At 26.4% G+C, this 15,750-nt stretch overlaps 1 protein-coding gene across 1 annotated transcript; it reads right to left on the reverse strand.

Annotated features, from left to right (window-relative positions):
• Positions 1-5,348: 5,348 nt before the first annotated feature.
• LOC135922272 (uncharacterized) lies at positions 5,349-6,858 on the reverse strand. Its single transcript, XM_065456681.1, has 5 exons — positions 6,714-6,858; positions 6,464-6,670; positions 6,338-6,415; positions 6,074-6,243; positions 5,349-5,640 (listed from the first exon to the last, which is right to left on the reverse strand). The coding sequence occupies exons 3-5, from the start codon at positions 6,368-6,370 to the stop codon at positions 5,364-5,366; spliced, it is 480 nt and encodes a 159-aa protein (XP_065312753.1). The 5' UTR covers positions 6,371-6,415; positions 6,464-6,670; positions 6,714-6,858; the 3' UTR covers positions 5,349-5,363.
• Between the last annotated feature and the right edge of the window lie 8,892 nt (positions 6,859-15,750).

Here is a 15,750-nt window from a genome sequence, read left to right on the forward strand (position 1 = left end):
CCTGCTACCTATTAAATTATATTTTAAATTTATGAATAATTATTAATTTTTATAGACCTTCGATACCCATCAGAGTTGTTAAAGTATCTAGATACAAGTATCTAGATACTGTATCTAGATATAAAAATGTAGTATCTGTATCTGTATCAAGATAGATTTTTAGAAAGGTATCTGTATCTGTATCTAATTTTTTTAGAGGTATCTGTATCTGTTTTTAGATACTTTTTAAGATACATTTTATATACCCCTTTTTTTATTGTAAATAAAAATATTTGACTGTAAAATTTATTTTATTTCATATGAGCTTATGAAATAAATAAATATATATATATTATATATTAATATTTATTAATACTATAATAAAGAATTATATATACATAAAATATTAAAACTTATATATAAAAAATATATATAAATATTCATTAATTTAAATATTATGTCCGAGTTTATCAATAAACCATACAAATTTTAATATTACAATATGGAAATGGTAAATTTTATTTTATAACTAAATTTTTAAGTTTATATATTTATTTAGATCTATATCGACGAAGAAGAGGAAGCAACAAGTTCTATTGCTTTAACATGGCCAAATTGAGCATATTTTAAAATAATATCTCAAAACAAAGAAAACAATTAATTCTCTGATGGTAAAAGGTTTGCCGTGTCTACCTAAAAATACAAAAATATCCGTCAGTATGACTTCAACGTGCACTATCGTGAAGCACATAAGGGTATAGATATTATATATTAAAAATTCTAATTAAAATTTTAAGAGAAAATATCCAACCTTGTTAACAAAAATAAAAAAGGGGAAGGAAAATAAAATACTAAGGAAAATATTGGCAAGGCTCATCCTCCAATAATATTTTTGCTAAAAGACCTTTGACTTTAACTCAAGGCACTTTAGATGATTTAATTATTGCTTTTATTATAGATGGCATGCAGCCATTATAAAAGAAAACAATTGATACAAAGATTAGCTGGTGAATTATCAAAGTCATCAACTGACTGCAAGCAAATAACCTGCCAAAAAAAACAAATAATTTAATTTCAGATTTTTTTCAGTACCCTACAGCAGATATAATTTCTAATAATGATTTAAATTTTGATAATCAACAAATTTTAAATAACTTTTTCAAAAATAAATGTAGAGATTTTAGCATTTTTAAAGAATACCCTGATATAAAATTGTTATTTATTAAATATAACACTACAATTCCTTCAAGCGCCCCTGTGGAAAGACTATTTAGTGTTGCTAAAAATGTCTTCACAGATAAACGAGGATGCCTAAATGATCAAAATTTTGAAAATATTTTATTACTGAAATCTAATAATTATTTAATCATATATTTTCATATATTATATTAAAATTATAATTTTAGTTATATTCTGATAAATGTTATATCGCGTCAATAAATTTTTAGCTCATTTCATGAATTTTCCCAAAATAATATTAATTAGCATAAAAAAAATGTATCTGTATACAGATACGTTTAAAAATTGTATCTGTATCTTGATAACTTTTTAGACGCTGTATCTGTATCTGTATCTAGATAACTTTTGAGACTATGTATCTGTATCTGTATCTAGATCCATTTAAAAAGTATCTTTTAACAACTCTGATACCCATGATCCACTCATATATCCTTACAGAGATTAATAATCATCATACGTGCATTATACAAAAAAATTGATAGCAATATTAAGATTATATCACAAATCCCCTCCCCCCTCCCCATTTCTTATTTGAAAAAACCTTTTTAGGTATAATGGGTGTCAGTTAATGATTTTTTTAAATATATACTTGGTTTAGCGGAATATTTAAATAGGGCTCGATGCGAGCTAATTGAGACGGTGTGCATTCAATATAGACGAGGATTTGATGTTGGCTAGAGTCTTGTTCATACTAACCAAGGGAATTCAATTTCACCTTAGCGAATTTGTCAATTTCCATAAATATAATTTTATTAGTGAAAGAAAACTTTCCCTACACTCACCTCACCTCGTTCTTCTCTCTTCAAAAAAATGAGCCAATATGTCATTATAAACAGGGCTGTGAACCCTTTATAAAAAAAGGGTTAAGGTTCAGTTAATATCTCTGAATCAGGTTTGGGTTCAAGTGGGTTCAGGGTTTGTTCCCCATAAAATTTTGACTTATAAAATTTAGTAAAAATAACAGAAACATCAGTTTTTTATAAACTTTATTTTACTATATTTAGCCCTTACCATAAAAATTTTATCATTATAATTAGAATATAAGCGAATTATCATGATATCTTACAAAATCAAGATGTTAAAATTAAAATAGTTTAGGCCTAATTTTGCATTGCAACTTACATTTATTAAAGCTATTTTACTTTATGATTATGTTTTTTGTCTTACTTTTAATTTAATAATCCAACAAACAAAAATATTTATTCCAAAAATATATATTATACTATTCAGTGTCTATTTAAAAAAAGTTACAAAATATGCTGGTAAAATTTAAAAATTTTTACAAATTGAGTAATCTAAAATATAATTAAAAGGATTCCACGCAAAATAATTTTCATCAAAAAATGTTTTTATATTGAAAAAAAAAATTATGTTATGTTTTAAATAATATGCATGCTTTTTTATATTTAATTTTAATATATATTTTTAAATAAATAAAAATTTTATATTTTATAAAAAAAACTATTGAACCTTGAACCCTTAATTTTCAAAAAGGGTTCGGGGTTTGGGTTCAGTAAAATATTGAGGGTTCGAAGGGTTATGGTTCTGGGTTTGGGTTCTGGTTCACAGCAAGGGTTGCCAGGTCTTCTCCCGCGAGCGCAGATATCTCACTCCCACAAAACTACCGGAATTGGAAATCTACCGCAAAAATCTACCGCAATTTTTAAATTTCTCTCGCACAATTTTTTTTTTAGTATCTTAACGTTTTTAATATATAAATAATAATTTTGAGAAACAGTAATTGATTGTTTTAATATTTTTATTTTTAAAATTTAAAAAACATGTCTAGTTTGTAAATTTCTTTCTATCCCTCTGCTTTAATCATAATGTTTTATTTTTATCCAATAATAAATATATATATCATTCATTCATATTTTATTATTTTCATGTATGTTTGTGTACAACATTATAGGGCTCAGCGCTTAATTATCACATATCACGTTTAAATACATAATAAGGCTATATTTTACTTATTTCAATGATAATTATTTTATTTATTATGGTTCAAACACATTATTATTATAATCAGTGCAGGGGAGCGTATATACGTCTATTGCAATACAAAAATATGTTCTAAAAATAAAGATAATACAGATGCAGCTACAGTTGCGTATATGATATACGCTTAATGTAGTATGAGATACTTATAATTAAAATGTTGGTCGAATCATTTCCCCATAATATTTAACGACTCCAAGATAAATAAACACTTTACTTGTGGTAGAATAAAAATGAGCAAGGCTATCACCAATGTTTTAGGACCTGAATCCAAGAGAAAATTCTTGAAATCACTTCTCCAAAATCCCAGTTCCAATGGTCAGGCCGAGAGAATGGTTGCAATGGTGAAATCGTTATTTTGTGTTTCTTACCAAAAGAAAAACTAAAAATGTTGGTTCATATTCTAGTCAATAAAATTACGATTTAAAATAATTAAAAACGATTGTAATTTATTAATTAAACAAAAAATTAAGCGTAAGAAGGACATTCATATGCAATTCTAACAGATGCATCTAATAAAAGAAATATTAAATTATTTCCTTAATCTTCCTCTATTTCAACAAAAATAAGGGCGTTTCAATAAAACTATGAAATTTTTTTCCTCAATTAGTGAAAAATCCAAAGACATAGCTAAGGGAGAAAGAAATTGCAAGCTTGTCCAATGAGATCGAGTCTCCACCATCAAGCAGTAACAGCTATTATGGATTAGAAGAGCCGATTATTAATGCTATTACTGAAATATCATAATGGCTTGAAAGAAATATTTCCTCAGAAGCAAGAAAATTATTGGATTCATTACTTATTCCAAATTATTTTTCTCATTAGAATGTATTATTTAATTATACAACTATTTTATGTAATACTTTTCAAAAACATAACATTGACTTGATCAAGAAGATGAGAATAGCCGAGAGCATTTTATTAGAACTCAAGGAAAGAAGAATTTCATATTTAATATGTTATTGTTGAGTCAAAAGCAGAGCTATACGTGTTTGATATTTGTCCCCCTCGATTGCAGCAAGCAAGCTCATCGTCAAAACATCAATATAGGATCAGTAGAAAAGTATTATAAAACAAATGTCCCCTCTCCCAACCTTTTTCATATGGTGATAGAAAAAAAATATAAATATTTGTTAGATTTTTATCATGAAGATGTTAAAATATCTTATGATACCTTATTAGCTGAATAACTATGATTAAAAGATTCCAAAAAATGCTTTGCATTATTTCAAACACATTTTAGATTATACTCCCAATGTATTAAAATGGTTATATATATATTAGCAACTCTACCCATTAGTAAACTAATGAGAGAACATTCTCTTTTTTGAGAAGAATAACAGAGCCATGCAGAGGTACCATTTGCAGGGCACGGTCCAGATTTTTTTTAAAAATTTCAGGCCCGACCCGGCTTTTCAGGCTCGGCCCGAATTTTTTAAAAATAAATTTTATTTATTTTTGATTATAGCTAATTGGCGATTTCAAATATTTGGTTTTAAAATATACAGCTCGGCCCGGATGTTTTTTCTAAAAAAATTTTCAGGCCCAGCCCGGGTGTTTTTTTAAAAAAATTACGGGCCCGGCCCGGGTATATTTAAAAAAATTAAAATAAGGTCCGGCTCGGGTGCCAGGCCTGCAAGTCTGTGAAAAACATACCTATGAAATACAACATCTGAAAGTAGATTGAATGATTTGGATCTTTTGAATATTCAAAGGCATTTAACGCCAAACAAGGATAGATAATTGAAAAATTAGCTCAAAACATACAAAATACAATTATTCCTGAAACTTTTTGATCGAAATCCAGGATCGATCTTTTTTTCTATTTAAATTTCTGAAGGAAATTTCTGACCGATGCAAAATTAACTAATATGTGTTATAAATTTATTGTAATTGAATAATAATATAATATAACCGATGCAAAATTAACTAATATAAAAATAAATTAAATGTGGTAGAAATTTATTGTAATTGAATAATAAATATAACAATTATAATATATTTATTTATAATTAAAATTAGCTTTTAGTAATAAAATTTTTCCTAAATTATCATCATTTAAACATCCGCGTCTTTCATTTAGAACATGTTTAGCTTTACTAAACAAGCGCTCCACAGGAGCGCTTGATGGCAAAGGTGTATTATATTCAATAAAAAATATTCATGGAATCATCATTCGAATAAAAAAATTTTTTAACGGAACAAGCATTTTGTACAGTATTTTTCCCAAAAAAAGCATCAATGTCATTCATACATTCATTTGAGGTATCCGCATATGGTTGTTCCTGCATATTTTCCAAATGGGCAACTAATCTTTCTTTTACCATCATATTTTGTGGCAGATTAATATAAAGCCAATTAAGTTTAAGTTTAGGGTGAATCATGGCTGCCAAAATGTTACTGTCTTCATACAGTGAAGGAAATCTATATTATGAAATGATAATTAATTTATTATTAAATAAGTGTTCGTTTTATTCATATAAATCAAATCAAGTATCTGCAAAACTTAACCCTTTTAAATTTTACAGTCAAGTCTGGCACATTATCTGTATTGTATTTATTTATATTTGGGTCATATCATAAATATTGATTAAATGTAAACCTAATACTTAATATACAAAGAAATTAACATTGTAATTTATTTACAAAGAATATTAATCAAAATATTAGCTTAAAATTTAAATAATCTAATAAATTTTAAATGTCTTCAAAGGCCCATTAATATTTTACTAGATATCAGAGGTTTAGTAGAACTGGCCTGTTAAAAATGTTTTACTAAATTTGCCAGATCTTTGCAATTTTTTAATATATTTGGCAGAATCTGATAATATAAAATAATTGCATAAAAAAATATTACCTTTTATCAATACCTCTAAGAACACTATCTACAAGGGGCTGACAATACCGCAGGCAGCTAAATTTCGTTAATTTATCTATCAATATCGATAGAACGGGAGTTAGATATCCCTGCTCCATATTATCTTCCCGTTCCAAGATTTTTAACGAGATCGCCAAAGGTTCCATAACCTATAAAATTTAAATTTATTTAGAGAATATCATTGTATTACTATTGCATACTCTTTAATAAAATAAACATTGCAAATCCAATTTGATCACATACTTGTTCTACTTCTGAGAACTTTTCAGAAAGCATCTTATCTATTAATTTCAACTATCTTCTTCATTTTCTCCAAAAACTCTAGAAAAAATAAATTTATTTAAATATTTTTTGCTAAATAAATATTACTTAAATGCCTTGACAAAGTTGGTTCCATTGTCAGTCACCATATTCACCACCTTATTATGAATTTTATAGAACTTGTGGATACCCATGATTTCGTTGGCCAAAACATCATATGTTTGCCTCCCAATTATCCTCCTCAGTGCCAAAGCGGCTTACCTTCTCTTGAGGGTTAACGGATCCAGCCAATGTGCAGTAAGTCCAATAAAAGCCCTAATAAAATAAACATTATAAAATTCATATAAATATAATATACCTTCGATGACCACTCCAACAATCAGCCGTGGTGCATACATAAGAAACTTCAGACAAATCTCTTATAAGATTTGTCGTCATATAAGAGAAGGAAGTAGATATCCTGTTGCCCAGTGTTTGACGATAAATAATTTTTGTCGCAGGTGAAAAAGTTTTAATCATTTTTTCAAATGAAGGATCATCAACCAGAGACAGTGGTTGGAAGGTGTAAATAATAAAATCCATGATAACCTTGTCTGCTGTTTTTTGCGATACAGCTGGAATGTTTAGATTGTTAAAATTTAATTTAGATTGTCTGGATTTGCAACCAGAACCACTTTGGTTTTGCAGTGATATATTTTTTTAGTGTAGAGAATTCGTTGAGGTGTTTGGTAATCTCATTTTTAAATTCACTGTGCTTTTTCTTTATAAGAGAAAAAAATAGTATGTATCAAAGTTGGATGAAAATAACTTCTCCTGAATCAAATTTCATTTTTAAAATTTTATATGGTAATTTAAAGTTAAAAAAAAACAATGTACAGGCTGAATGTAAAACCTATATAAACAAAAAAAATGATAAAGGGTTCAACACAAATTTTGTTAAACATATTAAAGTATATTATTTAATTTATATATGGTTAAAAAAGGTTCATATAGGTTATTTTAAATAAGTTTACAATATTGTCTTTGTCTATCATTATTAAAAGTTGCCCAAGATGATATGGGCTAAAGATTTTAATAAAATATTTTCCTATATATGAATATAATTAGCCTTTTTAGCATTTAAGAACTATGGATTAAGGTTTCAACAAATTTTGTTAAACATGTTAAAGTATGTTTTATTAGTGGTTAAAAGGGGGTAGGTTATCTTAAAAATTTAAGTTTACAATATTGTCTATCATTATTAAAAGTTTTCCAAGATGATATGGGCCAAAGATTTTGATAAAGTATTTTCCTATTATGAATATAATGAGGCTTTTTGGCATTTAAGAACTTATGGATTGAGTCAAATGATACAAAAAATACTTTCAATTCAAAATATATTATTAAAAAAAGCCCTAAAATGTTGTCAAGAGGATTATATAATCAAGCTCAAACTGAAACTATAATACTAATTGATTAGATTTAACATATTATAATAAAGAAATAATAGAATAGATATTTATTTTTCTTTTGGTGAAACATTGCTAAGTTCAATACAAATAACATTGAACTGGATGTTTTAATTATATTAAAGAAAGTCAAAATACATTATAAGGCTTAATTATTAGTTATTACACTTCCATTTATTATAAATACTCTTCTTTTGAAAATTAAACTAATATAATAGTAATATTAAAAAATAAATGCCTAATTATTATATATAAATAACAAAACCAAGATTAACTCTTCATCAAATATTTTATTAATTATACTGTATCTAATAATTCATTTTTTTTATAAAGAATCTGTATCTAGATTCTATTTCTGTAGGACCTGCTCAACTCAGGAATGTAATAAATTAAATTTAAACATGTTGACATTAAGATTATCAAATAAAAAAATTTTTAAATAATTACTTGTAAAAGTCTCTTTAAGTTCGAGGATGATATTTTGGAAGATGATATTATCTTCTTACAGATACGGCATTTGGTGCTGATCATATTATAAGAGTTGCTTTCATCCATTTCACATAAAGTAAAATACTTACGTAATTTCAAAAATGGTAAAAGATTCTCATTCTTACTTATATCTGCTGTTACATCAATAGCTGAAGCAATAAATTCTTCTAAATCTATAATGGACATTTACATTTACCTATTAAAATAAATATTAATATATTATTATAAATTTATATTAAATAATTTGTAAGAGCTCTAAATCTCGTAAAATTTAGGAAATGAATAAATATATCTATAAAATAAATGGTGGAATGGAAGTTGATAATGGAAGTTGATAAAATATGAAGATAGATATTTTTTTTAAAAATAATATTTTAATTTAATTTTCAAAATTTTTATTTTATTTATTGCTTTTTAAGTAAAAAATTAATTTTTAAAAAGATCGGGATCAAATTTTAAACAAAATGATCTCCATCTCGATCCTCAATTTAAGTCAGAATCATAAATCTCGTAAAATTGACATTGCAATCGAATCCAGGATCGTCGATCTTTTAACAACTATGCATGGGTTATATTCATAATTCACATTTATTTTATAGTTTTTCAATGCCGGTTTATATATATAATTTTTTTAATTCACATTGTGTATTAGTAAAGTTATTAGTCCTAATAAATTTATGTTTAGTATTTTTAATTAACAATAATATTTCTTTAAAAAATTTATTATCCCCCTTCCCCCTCCCCAGACTAAATTCCTGCGTACGCGCCTGCCATTGTGTGATGAATAATAAGATGTTTAATTTTTAATAATATTTTTAAATAAGTAGATGGCGTTAAAGAATTAAATGCAAATTGTTACTAATATTTATTATCAAAAGCATTTATTAGTATAATTTATTAAAATATCAACTGTAGTAAATTATATAACATACGTCTATAAAAGTGGCATTTTACCTAATATTTTATAACCAATTATATATAATATAGGATTATAAACTATTTGTCTAATTACTTTTTATAAAGAAATCTCTTATACTTATTTGGAACTTGAAAATATTTTTAAGAAGAGACATGGTAATTAAATTTAAAAATTATATTAGTTTTCATTTAATAAAAATTTAGATAGTTTTATTAATTTTTAAATAATAAAATTAAATCTATATATTATGTAATTGAATCAAAAAAAATTATTTTTAGTTCAAGGGGATATTGAGAGCCATTAAAATAAATTTTTTTTTGCTTCAGGGTGCTATTTAAATTTTTCAGGGGGTTCGAGTCCCTGCGCGCCCTACCCTAGTGACACTACTGTCTGATTTTATAACATAATTAAATTAATAAAAAAATATTCCTTAATTTAAACTCTTAAGAATGTTTATTAATGTTATTAACTTTTTAAATCTTAATTATATTTATTAAAAATATTGCATAAATTTTCTAATTATATTAGAAAAAATGCTGGTCTATACTCTTGAAATCTCAATAATTATTAATATTCTTCAGTTTCAAATAATAATTAATTTTAACTCTTAAATTACCCAATTCCCTTATATATAAATCCAAATAATATGTTTATATATCGATAGACTTTAAATAAATTGTATTTTGTTTAAGGATACAAGGTATGGTAATTGTTTGATTATCGTAAATGTACTTTCGATCAATATATAAACATATTATTGAAAGTTAAACTATCTTTTTGATCTTTTCATTTTTGTTAAAATAAAATTATATTTTATTCTTATAAAACCTTTTATATCTTAAACAACACAATATATATATTAAATTTACTCATGTTTGAATCAACTCATGAAGTTTTATTGTAAACTTATAAACCAACAATCGATCAACCTCGCAGTCCTTCGAATCACAATTATTCAAAAATGATAGACATCATATTGACGTTTGACATGTATAATGATATTGTCATAAGATATTATATAATACTAAATATATAATCTACGAATCTACATTTAAACATTACTTCATTGACATATGATATTATATAAAGTTATATATATAATATAAAAATACACAATTACAACATTAAGAACAATTAATATTCCTAAATTTAAACTCTTAGTAATGATTATTAATATTTAGTTTTTATATCTTTATTAAAATATTACATAATATATTTCTAATTACATGTGTACCAATATGAGATTGATATTTATTGCTGAGGCTAGTGGGAGAGACTGAATATAATGTAATATATAAAATTTATTAAATTCGGTAATCTTACGGATGTTACCCTCAATATAATCACTAGTCGGAGATCATAAGCAGATTAATTCCAATATCCTCTTTTTTTTTATCTTTACGAATGATTTTTTTTAATTTAAAATCCTTTCATTTTATTCATCTTTTAATATTCCAAAATTATAATTTCGTAAAAATTCATCAAAAAAATAAGTTATGAAAAATTATATGTTTCTTTTTCAACTATAATCTAAAATATTCATATTCATAGACATTTTCAAATTAAATATATTTATTTGCATACAACAAAATTAATAAAAGTTCATCTATATAAATTTGAATACCACAAAATTAATAATGGCTCATCTATATATATATTTGCATACAACAACATGAATTGTAGAAAAAATGTTGGTCCATACTCCTGAAATCTCAATAATTATTAATATTTTTCAGTTTCAAATAATTATATACATTTATAAATGTTGAATCTTAAGAATAATTAATATTCATAAATTTAAAATGATTATTAATATTAAGTTTTTAAATCTTTATTATATTTATCAAAAGTATTAGATAATGTATTTATAATTATATGAATTTTAGAAAAAAATGTAAATTTTTCTAATTACTTAAATTATAATATTTTGTGGAACCATATTCCTGAAATATCAATAAATATTCATTTTCTTCAGTCACTTATAGCAGATCCTAAAATTAAACAAATCTTAAATAATTTAAGCAAAAGATTTTAAAATTATTTGATCACATCTTCGAGAAAAAAAACCAAAATTCTTTTAAACTTGTTTTATAATTTTCTTTCTTTTCGACGATGATTGACTGAAACAGACTGTTATTCTAACTTCCAACTCCAAACAGTGACTGAAATATAGCTTCTAAATATTTTGGGCAAAATGCACTTTCTTTAATGAATTTTAGATATCTTTCGATATAAGTTATAAAAAGATTTACATGCCAAAGACCAGAAATAGACCACCAGAAGATCACAAAATCAAATTGGCATTTTATTTTTCTTTCATTTTTATATAGATTAATTAATTAATAAAAGTGCAATTTTTAATTTGGCCCAAGCTCAAGTTTAGGAGGTATAGCATTTAAGTCATTATTCTAGCCAATATTCTTTATAAATATTTGATATTAATCAATAATAGTAATATAAGCCAAAAGGTATCAAATATTTTATGTTTAATATTTAAGTTATCTAAAATCTGGAAAAGTTTTTTTTTTGGAGGAGGCTTTGGTTAATTTTATGATAAATTGAATTTCTCTCCTCATAAAAATAACAGTAAAATATAAATCAATTTATGATTATATCTTTATAGTACAAAATTTAATTTTCTAATTGTAGTGAATAAATTTACTAATATGAATATTTTTAACTTTAATTTAAGGTTGGCCTTTGGGAACATTAATATATTTCATATTCAACATCCATATGCGAATTCCAGTGATATTTGCTTTATAAAAATTAAATAAATCTAAAGTTTTTAATAATTTGCTTCTTATATGAATTTTAAATAGCTTTTGTTGCTAATCTTTGGTAATATAAAAAAATTATAATTTAAATACTCCTTCAGAAATTACCATTATCACATCTGATTTGAATTTTGTTATGTTCATCATTTTTTTTTATTTATTTATTTTTTTTCTCGGAATTATCAATATTATTTTTGATTATCGATTTTTTGAAATTTATCAATATTTTTCATGGAATTTATTTTTTCTCGGAATTATATATATTATTTTTTTTTATCGATTTTGAAGAAGAAAAATTATTATGAAAAAAGAATTTGAAAAAAAGATAATAAAAAAAATATAAGAAATAATAGAAATCGGAAAATTAAAAAATAATAGAAATCGGAAAATTAAGAAATAATAGAAATCGGAAAATATTATAATGGCGACTATGTATACGGAAGAACCCGCGCGGAAATATATATAAAAAAAAAAAAAGAAAAAAGAGAAAATTTAAATTTGATATAAAATTGTCTAAAATGCCAGCAGTAATTCCGGTCAAAGAAACCAATGACTCATTTACTACTTTTCGAATAAAACTAGAAGCCTACTTTACACTAAATGATATATCGGACAACGAGAAAAAGAGAGCAGCATTGATATCGGCACTATCAACCTATGACTTAAATAAAGTAATTTTAAAATTCGCTCCCAAGTCTATTAATAAAATTAAATATGACGATATGTTAGATTCTTTGATAGCTAACGAAAAAAAAATAGCACCATTGGAAAGTTTCCAATTTGTTAATCGTACCCAAAGAGAGGGAGAAACTAATTTGGAATTTTTAAATTCGTTAAAGGCTTTAGCATTGAAATGCAACTTCAAAGAGAAATATGAAGAAAATCTAAAAATGCAGATAATCAACGGATTGGAGAGTAAAGAGATCAAAACAAAGTTATTATTAGAAGAGGACATGGGAGTAGAGGAAATCGAAAAACTCCTCCGAACTATGGATTTGATAGAGGAAAAAGAAAAAGCGAAAGATATATTTTATTGTCAAGATGGAAAGGATCGATGCGAATATAAAATAGAAAATAAGGAAATAAACTATATACAAGACAATAAAAGGTATAATAGTAATAATAATAATAACAGAGTTCAGGAACGCTACATTGACAATTATTATCCCCACCAACGAGATTCGATAACAGATTTACTAGATATAATAATTATGACAACTCGAATTATGGAAGATATAATAACGTTAATCCGCGGTACAAATATGATAATGATAACAAATATTATAATAATGATAACAAATATAATAATAATGACAACAAATATAATAACAATGATAACTACCGACATAAAAACTGGTACGACAACAATAATTATTATCATAAAAATAAGTATCAATATTCTTACGATAAGACAAGGGGAAATTACAACACCAACAATAATAACTTTAAATACAACGACAATCAATATTACAGTCAGACAAAAAAAACTTGCCTCAAATGCGGTAGCGATAAACATCTTATTAAATATTGCGATCAAAGAGACAAAGAGGAAGATATATCGTATATATACTTGATGGATATTAAATCTTGTAAAGAAAAATTCAAAATCAATTTAAATATAGAAGGTAAGAAAACAAACATGATCCTAGATACAGGAGCATCAGTATCAATCATTTCATTAAAGACATGGAATAAAATCAACTCCAATAAAACAATTCATGATTCGGACACAAAATTAAAGACGTACGAAGGTAACGAAATCGCCATCATAGGCAGCGTGGACGTAAAAGTTCAAATAAAAGAAACCATAAAATATCTACCCTTAATAATAGTGAAAGCTGATGGACCCTCATTGGTAGGTATAAACTGGATAAAGGAATTCAGAGAATTGGTATGGGAAGAATCAATATTAGCAGGAACAGAAAACACATACGATAATAATAACAAAATATATTATGTGGAACAAGAATTAAAGGTCCTAACGGAGAAGTACGTAACAATATTTGATAAAAAATTAGGGAAATTGAACAATATGGAAGTCCATTTGAGTATAAAAGACGACGCGATCCCAAAATTCTGCGCCCCCAGGAAAATCGCGTATGCCTTAGAAGAAAAGGTGGATGAGGAATTAACTAAATGGATTAATGATGACATAATAGAACCCATAAAATTCTCAGAATGGGCCAGTCCTCTGGTCCCGATAGTGAAGCCCAACGGGAATATTAGGTTGTGCATAGATTACAAAATAACTATAAATCCATGGATGACACCGGACATATACCCTATCCCCAGAATACAAGAAATATTCAACAAATTAAGAAAAGGGGAAAAGTTTTCAACCATTGATTTTTCAAATGCTTACCATCAAATAGTAATAGATTCTGATTCGAGGAAGTATTTAGCTATTAACACCCACAAAGGTTTATTCCAATTTAAAAGAATGCCATTCGGAATAACCCCGGCGTCAGCAATATTTCAAAGGACCATGGACCTAATTTTCGGGAAAATGACGGGGGTAGCATACTACATTGACGATCTAATAATTACCGGTTCTTCGGATGAAGAGCATCTAAAAAATCTAGAGGAAATATTCCAACGAATGTCGGAGTTCGGTCTCAAAGCGAATTTCGAAAAGAGCAAATTTTTTAAAGAAAAAGTAAAATACCTAGGACATGTCATATCCAGCAAAGGTCTTATGCCCTCCGACGAAAAACTAGAAGCGATAAAATATGCTCCAATTCCTGAGTCAGTCAACGAATTGCAGTCACTATTAGGACTTATGAATTACTATCATCGATTTATAAAAAAATTTTCAACAATCGCGGCACCCCTTTATGACTTATTAAAGAAAGGCAACAATATGGACGGAAGAATGCGGATCCAGTGTTGAAATCTTAAAGAGATGTTTGACTAATCCTCCAATAATCGTTCATTTTGATCCAGGTAAAGATATCCAACTCACTACGGATGCGTCTATGAAAGGCGTAGGAGCCGTATTGTCTCATATCGAGAAAGACGGATCTGAGAATCCCATTGGTTATGCTTCACGGACACTATCTGCGGCAGAAAAAAACTACTCAACTATCGAAAGAGAGGCATTAGCGCTTGTATTTGGAGTAAAGAAATTTTATGAATATTTAGTGGGTCAAACTTTTACAATATGGACCGATCACAAACCTCTTATATATATATTTGGCAACAAAAGTTCGGCAAATATAACGTCACCACGATTGCTCAAATGGTCTCTAATATTAGGAGGGTACAATTGCGAAATAAAGTATAAAGCTGGCAAGGAAAACAAAGTGGCAGACGGACTTTCAAGATGCCCAATGGAAAACAAAACCAAAGACCATAATGAAGAAGTATATTTTATAAACGAACATCCAATATCGATAGACGAAATTCGGGAAAAACTTAAAAACGACGACATGTTAAAAAAGGTAAAGGAGAGTATAAAAACACAATTCAAGTCAAAAGATGACAGTGTACTAAGACAATACGAAATGTGCAAAAACAATTTATGGGAAAAGGACGGATGTTTATACAAAGGAGACAGAATAATAATTCCAACAGAATTGCGAAAAAAAATACTAAACGAATTACATAATGGTCATCAAGGAATCGTCAGAATGAAAAGTTTAGCCAGACAATATGTATGGTGGCCCGGAATCGACCATGAAATAGAAGAACTATGTCGTCAATGCGAATCATGTAACACATGGGCAAACAATCCTCCAAGAATGCAAGATCATCATTGGGAGA

Source organism: Gordionus sp. m RMFG-2023, chromosome 1 (assembly GCF_954871325.1).
Source record: "Gordionus sp. m RMFG-2023 chromosome 1, tfGorSpeb1-WG-v2, whole genome shotgun sequence".
In the NCBI taxonomy this organism is placed as follows: Eukaryota; Metazoa; Nematomorpha; class Gordioida; order Chordodea; family Parachordodidae; genus Gordionus; species Gordionus sp. m RMFG-2023.